This window comes from Panthera pardus, unplaced genomic scaffold, assembly GCF_024362965.1.
Source record: "Panthera pardus isolate Hobbes unplaced genomic scaffold, ASM2436296v1 HiC_scaffold_1, whole genome shotgun sequence".
Taxonomy (NCBI): domain Eukaryota; kingdom Metazoa; phylum Chordata; class Mammalia; order Carnivora; family Felidae; genus Panthera; species Panthera pardus.
The window spans coordinates 45,040,802-45,050,843 of NW_026526654.1; the positions used below are offsets into that span (position 1 = coordinate 45,040,802).

Below are 10,042 nucleotides of genomic sequence, written 5' to 3' on the forward strand. Positions count from 1 at the left end.
ATATTGTCAAAAGAGTGACCATATTTCTCCTGTGGCTTTCCAAGTAGTCTAGTCTCAGAAGTGTTTTTTCATTCTGTGAGAATTTGTGGCAGGCATTGTGGTAGATGTTTGGGATACATATATTAAGGAAGTATTTCTTTCCTTTTGGTGTTATAACCTAGTTAGAGGAGCTGGCTTTAAACGTAACCTCCCCCCTCCTAAAAAAGAGCATTAAAGAAGTCAAGAGTTTCTCTGCTCAGATTGCACATTGTAATGTCCTGAGGAACAGTAAACTCAACCCCAAAATATACAGATGCAGCAGTCCCAGCCAGAATCCTCACAGGGTAGGGTTCAGCTATTTGCAAGGCTTAAAAGCTCCACGAGTGATTCTGATGCACAAAGGACGGTAGAGTCACATACACAAACCAGTGGATGGCTAGCTCTACTCTTGAGGAGTAGGGAAGGTCAGCTCTTTAAAAGAAGTATGTTTTGGAGTGCCTGGATGGCTCACGTTGGTTAAACGCCTTTCGTAGGCTCAGGTCATGATCTCAGTTTCTGAGTTGGAGCCCCACATTGGGCTCTCTGCTGTCAGCACAGAGCCCACTTCAGATCCTCTGTCCCCCTCTCTTCCTGCCCCTCCCCGACTCATGCTCTTTCTCTATCAAAAATAAAGAAATACATATATTTTTTTTTATTTGAAAGAAGTATATTTTGAGCTGATTCTTGAAATGTTGATAGCTATTTCTCAGGTAGATTGAAGAGTTAGGAACCTGAGCTCACTTCTCCTAGAGCATAATATTTACGCCATCAGATAAGGGACACGGGCTGGTTTGGGGTAGGGGCAGGGACAGGGATTAGGGAGCTTTTCTAGAAGTGGGAACAACCTGGACACAGTCTGGCTTGGAAGAAGGAATGTAGTCCATTTGAGGAAATGGGAGAAGGCTGAAGTGTCTATAGCACAAAGAGGAAGTGGGACCTGGGCGAACACACAGTGCTACATGGACAGGCAGGGGACTGAGCATGAAGGGCCCTGACAGCCATGTGAAGTGCCCCACTTGCTTCTAAGAGTAGGCATTGAATGTCATGATTGGATTTTCCTTTCTACAAGATTATGTTGACTGCTGTATGAGTAGTAAGAGGTTGGAAACGGGGAAAGGGGAAGCTGTTGAGAGGCTATTGCAGGACTCCACTGAAGAAAAGGCAGCAGCTGGCACTAGAGGGAGCCGGGAAAATGGAGAAAATTGCTTGAATTTGAAAGCTATTAAAGTGTTAGAATTGTGAGCCAGGTGAGTTAGTGGAACTAAAATCAGCAACTGCTGAAAATGTCATAGTTTTTTTTTTTTTTTTTTCTGCCTTCATTAAACTAGACTAACAATTCGGTATTTAAAAGTATTATAGCCTGGGTGGTTCATTTGGTTGGACGTCCTACTCTCAATTTTGGGTCCATTCATGATCTTGGTGTCATGGAATCGAGCCCCACGTTGGGCTCCATGCTGAGCATGGAGTCTGCCTGAGATCCTCTCTCTCTCTCTCTCTCTCTCTCTCTCTCTCTCTCTCTCTCCCCCCCCCCCGTCTCCCTCTGTGGCTCTCCCTCCCTCTCAAATAAAAATAAAAATAAAAATAGTGCAATACTTCTTATAAAAAATTATTAGATAGTTCAGTTTTATCATGTATGGGTCACACACTTCTAGGAGTCCCCCTTATCTGCAGTTTCCTTTCCCCAGTTTGGTCAACCATGGCCTGGAAGCAGATGATCCTCTTTCTGAAAAATCATCAGAAGGTCAATAGGAGCCTAATGCCAGGTCACAGTGCTTGTGTCATTCACCTTACTTCATCTCATCATTTAGGCAATTTATCATCTCACATCATCATAAGAAGTGTGAGTGCGGTACAATGAGATATTTTGAGGGAGAGAGAGACTGCATTCACATAACTTTTATACAGTATATTGTTGTAATTGTTCTATTTTATTGTTGTGAATCTCTTTCTGCCTAATTTATAAATTAAAGTTTGTCATATGTATGTATGTATAGAAAAAAAGCATGGTATACCTAAGATTCAGTACTATCTGTAGGTTCAGGCAATGGGGGGGGGGTGTCTTGGAACATGTCTCCCATGGATAGAGGGGGAACCACCGTATACCTTTTGAAATTTGTATTAGAAATGTAAAACCATGGGGATAAACTGCCAAGTGGACAAGTAGAAGAGTACCATTCATAAGATCAGGTAAATAAAATTATAAAAAAAATATTTTTAAAAGTCAAGGGTTAAAGAGAGAAGTAAGATTCTTCTAGCTAAGGGGGCTATGGCCAGTCCACCGTATCCTGCAGGAATCATGGCTAGGACTGGACTTTTTGAGGAACTAGAATACCTAGTGTTTAATAGCATGATGTGGCCTTCTTCACATAGTCTATCTCATTTAATCCTCATATTATCCCTTTGTGAATAGAATGAATTTACAGGTGAAGAAACAATATTCAAAAAGGCTTTATGGCTGGTCTAAGGCTATATCATGCATAGTTATGTTTCAAATTCAGTAGAATTTGATTCAGATCTATATAATAATAACAGTCAGATCTCAAGTTGTAGTTTTATCTTCCTTATTTGAATACAAGATATACCTGCTGCATAAAGCAAAGATAAAGACCCTGGAAGTGTTATACAGTAGAGATGAGGCCACACCGGGTAATGAAGGGAAGGGACACGTAGGATAGTCACATTTGTGACAAGGCAAAATCGAGGAAGAGAGAGTTGCTGGGAAACATGAGAATTTTAACAGGAAAGAAAATGTTCTGAAACACCTTTGAAGGAAATGAGTAACTGGGGAGTAAATTCAATCATAGGAAGATGAGAGAATCCGTTCAAGTTGGGACTTAAAAGGCAACAAATGTACAGTGTAGACCCAGATGAATTCTTTGAGTTTACATCAGTGCCTTTTTAGAGGGTGGTTATCAGTTTTTCACTCAAAGATCCATTCTGAAGGTCTTGTTGCATTGGGCTAAAAGGCCTCTTTGGTCTGATCTGAAGGAAAGGTGAGCTCTCCTAACATCTACAAAAAAAAAAAAAAAGCAGAGATTTCTAGGGGGAAAAAAAAGACTTTCTTATAATTTCCGAGGCTGTAACATTTGCTGTAGAAACTAGAAGCGATGATTAGTGGGGAGGAAAAGAGGAGAGAGGTGTTCAGTCTCTAATCCACCAGCTGGAAGTGGAAATAAATCACACAGATAAATTCAAACCGAGTTGAAGCACCGTAGTCAGAAACTCTGAAGCAGCCATAGCAAAAAGAGTATGGGGAGCAGGGATATCTATATCCTCTCCTAGACTGCTAAAGTTTCAGAATTAGGGGAGATTATTCAGGTATTGCAGTGTCTGCCATTTTACAGGAGAGAGATGCCAGGATAAAGTGAACTCACTTGGTAAAACTTCACACGTTTAAGGAAAGCAAACCACTCCCTTCCTCCAAAACCTCTCTGGCTATCTATAGCCTGTACATAAAGCATGGCCTTAGCTTTCTGCTCTTCCATAATCTGGCCTCAAATTCTATTTCTAGTCTCACGTCCATTCCTATCTACCTCCTGTCTTCTGGATGAACAGAGGTGAACTGTTCTGGACAGACATGGCACAGTGGTTAAAAGTGTTAACCCTGGGGCTAGAAGGCTGGGGGATGAGAGGTCAGGGAAGTGAGCTGTGGAGCAAGGCCATTCCAGACAAAGGGAGTGGTATGTGTGAAAGCACAGAAGAAGCAGGGTATGTACACGTATTGGTGGCATGTTCAGGTAGCTGGAGGGGGGCCTGAGGATGCGGAAATGGAGTGATTAGGTAGGTTTACATTTTTTAGTGAAAGGTTTTATGAATTGAGCTGAGCAGTTCAGACTCCCGCCTCCAGGCAGCTGTAGAGGATTTTAAGCAGAGAATAACATATTCTAATTGATCTGTTTGAGAGAGAATTCTGGATGCATTTCTACTCCTCTCCTTCTATGTATGAATTATGTCTCTGCTAATATTTGGTTTGAGAGTTTACAGTGCATCCTCCCCATTATAGCAATGTTGTTTCATTGGCTAGTCGGGAATGAATATATGTTATCAGAGTGTGGCATGAAGGAATCAGATCCTCTAATATGTTTGTATGTGTGCTCTACAAAGTACATGGACTACTACATGAAAAGATCAGAATGTGAATTACCTTGTTTTTAATTTATTCTGTTAAGGTCTGACAGCAGCAGCTGCAGCAGCGGCCGCTGCTACCAACGCAGCCATCGCCGAAGCAATGAAGGTGAAAAAAATCAAATTGGAAGCCATGAGCAACTATCATGCCAGTAATAACCAACATGGAGCAGATTCTGAAAATGGCGACATGAATTCAAGTGTTGGTAAGTTTTATGTTCACGGAAACTTTTGTGATCATGTCGCTACCAAATTACTTTCTTTTCCAGAACAAAACTATTCGTTTTTAGCTTCAAACACAGTGTATATTTTGGAGATACGATTTTGTCCCTCTAACAACATGCACTCTGACTAAATAATTAACGACATAATTTTTTGCTATATGATCAACTGCATGTAGGCAACTTCTAACACTTAGTTCACATCTTTTGTACCACAATTAAGTGCTAATAATCAGAATTTTAAAAGATTGATTACGGGTATGGTGACAAGAATATTTACAAACAAACCCATACTTTATCTTTTTGATTCCTAATGGATGTGTTATCAAATACGTTTGCATCAGCAGTGGAACATATAAACTTAACCCTTTCATGTGCTGCCAAGAATAAGAATAATGTTGACAATTCATTCTTTCTATAAACAACTATAACCAATCTTTCTCGTCGTACATGTACAACTTTGAATTCTCTTGATTTTCTTTTTCTTTCATGAGATGTGGAGAAAGAGAGGAAAAATTAATAGTCACCATTTAAACCAAAACCAACACCTTTCTCTTCGCAGAATTCATTTGAGTAGTTTGTTTTTTCAGACACAACTTCAAATGTGAGTTAACTTTTTTATTGATGATATCTTTAGCATCTATGTGTTGGTGAGATAAAGCATTGTATTCCGCCACTGCAGTGTATTGTTTCTCTTTAAAATGTAGAAATCCTGCTCAAATTATAATTTAACAAGAGAAATGTGGAGACCTACAAGAGATGTGTAAGATACTATATCCAACATATTTTCATGAAGGATGCAATAATTTATGGCAGTTCAATTAAATTTTCTTTTCCATGCAGTATGCTAATAGATTATTTCTTTAGATAATCAGCAGCTCTCTACTTTCTGTCTAATGTCAGATAGTTAAGGGCATGTAAGGGATTTCAGTAATAATCATTCGTACAACAGTTCCATGGAAGCATACACTAGATGTGAATGTTCGAGTAGGGAGTAATTTCTAAATATATACACAAAACACAAAACACAAACTACCATTGCTTCAGTGATGCCAAAGGGTGGCTTCTAATGTAAAAAAGGGAAAAAAAATAGAATTTTTCCATAGCACCACACAAGAGAAGTAGCAAAGGCGTGGCAATAATGCGTTTGATTTGAGAATAGGTTATAAAGAAAGTGGTGGCAATTCTTAGAAGGTTGAAAAGATGTGAAAGAGAGCCAAAGCCATGGCTTTACAGCTGGAAGGGATGAAGAAAAACATGAGGGCTTGCATTTTCAGTGCTCCTAGGGACAGGATGGAGGGCAGCGGGGTTGTTAAGGTCGTGGTTCACACACATAAATTCAGACTTTTAAACACTAAAAACAGTTTTGAAGTAAAGTGAATGAATTATAATTCTCTTTTTGGAACTCTTAAGTACATTTTTTTTTTTAAATAAGCAATCTCTTGCTTTGGCCTGTAAAGTAGAACAAAATTAGACACTTTTAAAAACAAGTAATTGGCCACTATAAATTTCAGTTACCATTGCAAAACAATCTGGAATGTTTTTAAAAATTTAGAAGAGTGAGCCTTTAATGCAGGCTGTTCTTAATAGTTGGTGTTGGGAGGAGGAATATTTAAATTAGGCAATTTAATAACGTTGAAAACAAAAGATATTAAAGCATGATATCTCTGTTTGAGTTTCCTGAGCAGCAGAGGAGAAGTTGACTTTGGAAAAACCAATAGGCATAAGATAAGGAGAACATGGCTCATAATTAGGCATTGACATACATTTAATACTTGATATTATAGGCTAACATTTGCCTAGTGACCAAATTGTGGTTTATCGTAATTATTTGAGTACATGGGCTACCATAATGACTTAAAAAAGAAACAATTTGAATTTTCCTTTTTGTGTAGTTGGAAGAAATTATCACTTTTCTTTTATCAGGGTATTTAGTTGGTAGTTTAGATTGTTTTTTAGTTTTGACCCCCGCCCCATCCAACACCAATTTGAGTCAAGAGCAGAAGTTTGAATTTTCCTACAGAGTCTTAATATTTTTAGAGTGTGTTAACATTGGTGTTACTGCTAGTCTTGAGGCATGTAGATCATTTCTGTTAGATATCTGTAGCTGATTTGGGGGTAAAATGTTGTCATTGTCATTTTTTATTCTATTCTCAAATACCATTGCCCTCTAAGAATTTATGATTTATTATACTTCCAGAGCCCATCCCCCTCCTTTTTCTAGACATCAAGACAGGAGAGTTTGGTGGAGGGGTAGGGGAGGAAGGGGAGGGAGAGTCCAGGGCACCATGGGGTTGAGCCTGCACAGACCAAAGTAGTGGCTGAGCAGAGCAGTTGCTTTATCTGGCCCCAGTCTTCTAAGATTCTGCCAGCAGTCCCTGTCTCCTGGTAAGTGTTCAGCAATTACCTCTTCTGTGGCTTTGGGAAGTTCTGTAAACTTTCTGAGCCTAACATTCCATATCTGGAAAATGGCATAATAATATCTACATCATGACAACTAAAGGAGATCCTATTTGTCAAGTGTTTCTCACTTCCTTTCTCGCTTCCTTCCCTGTTTTTCTACTCTCTGTTAGGTGTCTATTAAGCTGCAGGCCTATGGGTAAATTTTGGGGGGAGCTGTTGTGTGCATTTGATTGTCACTCATTTGGATTTTGTTGTGCATTTGATTGTCACTCATTCTAGTAACATCAAATGATGATAATACAGTCCCGGCGCTCAGGGAGCATCCAGTCTATGGGAGGGATGGCTACATAAGTAGGCAGTCATAACAGGATGTACTACATCCGGGAGCTTCAGCGGGCATGAGGTGCTTAGGAAGTGATACTGAAGCAGATGAATTCCAGGAGGGATCCCAAGAATCTCAAAGGCCTATATTTCAGAATACAAACTTACTACTCTCATGAATCTATCAATTGTCTCTTTGAAGGAGTGAAACCCCTCAGAGAGGTGCTACTTACATGATGTATCGTTGCTGCTCAGCCATGCCCAAACACAGTGCTGTTTTTGAAATCAATTCAGGTTTCTTTTTTCTCTCATACTCCTCTGGCTCATGAGTTCTGTTAAAAGTTTTAGGCTTTCCTATGTAGGGACATTGTTCCCCCCTCCACCGCCACCCGGGTCGTAAGGAAATCCTTATTGCCTCAGAGAACAGATTTTGGTTTTGCCTGGTTTGATTCCATTTAGTGAGGTGAAGAGAGATTTTTTTTACTACACATGACTCCTTTTGGTTCTTATTATGAATTGTAAAAATTAGCCAAAAAAAAAGGTGTTTAAAGAAATCTGTGACACTGATACATAATTATGTTATGTCCCAACTTTACATGGTAACCTTGAGCTCACATCTCTCCAACAGAATGATCACTTTAGGAAGAAGTGAGGACTTCAGGATAGATCCGAGGGAGGCATCAGCACGCTGAGTAAAATATATGGCCGTGTCTCCATTCTCCCTCATCCACAATCAATTGGATTCTTTTAGTTTAATATTTACTTGCTAAGATGAGATGCTAGTCTGCATGGTGATAAACAGTCTGCTCCTGGCATCTGAAGGTGACCTGTCAGTTCATATGGACAAATCTCCTGCTTACTGAAATGTACAAAATAAATCATTAAAGCAGGCAGGTGCTCATTCCCAGATTTAAATCACCATAGATTTATGATTTGAATTAATGCTTCATTTGGCCATAGAAATAGATGCTGAGACAAATGATATGCACTGGTTGGGGTTTCCATACTGTAGCCATCCTGATATTGATTACTGAGATGTCTTTGCAATCTCTTGTTTATATCAAGTACTATCTTGTGACAGGTTGGCTGATATGAGCTACATCGCAGATAAGAAGGAAAAATGTCCTGGATTCTTTTTAGTGGCAACACTATCCACAACATACAGGCCAGATAAATTGCTATTTTTTTGCTTTAAGGACTGATCTACATAACCAGCTTAAAAAAATGCCGTTTGGAAATTGGGACTGGGATATTGGAAAGGTAGAATTTAAAACCGATGAACCCAAGGTCAATTCCATAGTATCTGTAGCTGTGTTTTTATCTGCTTATCTTTTTTTGAGCATCATGCACATTTTTGAGGATGCTAAATTAATCACAATCGATTTAATCTAAATAAAGGAAACTTATTTTTACTTCTAGTTTTTAAATGCTATATAAATATTGACATAGTGAGCATCTCAGTAGTTTCTATGTTATTTAAATACTTGCTAAACCTAGTATCTTATTCCCTTAACTAATGACAACAAAGGAAATGACTCTTTAAAGATAAATACATTAAATATTATTCCCAAGTGCAAGACTTTGTGGACTATAATTTACCAAGAGGCAGGAAAAGACTGCATTTTTACCTTCTCTTAACATTTTATTTAAGGAAAACACTATGTACACAGTTTAAAGAATACTCGGAGGATTTAAGAGGGACCTTTGCCACTAGCTAATATCTGACTCATAGAACTGGTAAACAGCTATCAACAATAGTAGATTGCTTGCTTAGTAGGAAATGAGTTCATATCTATTCAAAATGTGATCTCAAAACAGATGTCCCAAGAAAATCTCATTGTTTAAACTATAGGCAGAACCCCCTAACTGCTGTTATTTCTTTAAGGAAGTGAAGTCATCTTAAGACTTCAGAATGTCTCTTTCTGAACACTGTGGAACACAAGCAAGGGGACACTGATGCAGTGATCCACAAACTGAACACATTTCACATGCCCAAAATGTACGATTCGTTTTCGTTTTCTTAAACTTGCAATAGTTAACAACGATGTAGGAGGTTCATGTAAACACAAGAACTTGAGTTTGGGATGAACAGCTGTGTTCTTCCATGATATTCCTTATTTGTTATTTCTGTCCATCAACCAGCAACAATAACAACAACAACAACAACAAAAAAAATGAGTGGGGGAAAAAAAAAAGCCAGGCAGATAGGAGATAAAATTATCTTACCCAGCTGACCATCCCCTTATCTTTTTTTTTTAAACCATTCCTACAGAAGTAGAATAGTTTATACTGTAGTCATTTCCTTTCTTCTAACTCACGTGTGTATTTGGAAGGAAAAAATTAATTTTATGATCTCAGGAAAAAGTCTTAGAGACCTTGAGAAAGCAAATAAAAGGAAACTGAGAACACAGGCCACCAAGCAGAGCTCTGCAGTTGCACATTGGATCCTCTGCCTTGGCAATGTTAATGAACCTCAAATCCTTCCTATAATTAGATGAGGGAATTGCTTATATTTTCAAACAGATGATGCTGCTATAATGAAACGATTGACAGGGAATTTAAGAGTGTCTACAGTAGTCATTTGGTTTCTGTTATAAAAAAAAAAAAGTTTAAAAAGAAGATTGGCTTTAGACATAGGTCCTGAGAGAGGTAGTAATTTACATAGCATGCTATGACAGGTGTCTTTGTATAGTAAGGAAATAAAATGGAAGACTAGAGAAATGATGGGCAGGTACAGCAATTTTTTGGGGAGGGGTGTCCTATGCTTATTCTGCTTAGGTTCTTTAAAAGGGGCCGAGGCTCAAGAGATGGATCCGGATTGAGTGCACAGCTGTAACTGCTGATGAGCTAATTGCTCCTTATCTCTCAGCCCCATTCATCTTCATTTTTTACCAATTACTGAGAATTATCTGTGTTCTCAGTTGGATATGAGAGTTAATCCTTTTTGGTTAAGC

The 10,042-nt window shown here is 38.7% G+C and overlaps 1 protein-coding gene across 2 annotated transcripts in view; it reads left to right on the forward strand.

Annotated features, from left to right (window-relative positions):
• DACH1 (dachshund family transcription factor 1) overlaps positions 1-10,042 on the forward strand; it is a 431,763-nt gene that overhangs the window by 234,947 nt on the left and 186,774 nt on the right. For both annotated transcript variants that reach the window (XM_053898825.1, XM_053898831.1), the window contains exon 3: positions 4,188-4,349. In XM_053898825.1, coding sequence (XP_053754800.1) covers positions 4,188-4,349 — 162 coding nt within the window. The remainder of the gene's footprint in view (positions 1-4,187; positions 4,350-10,042) is intronic.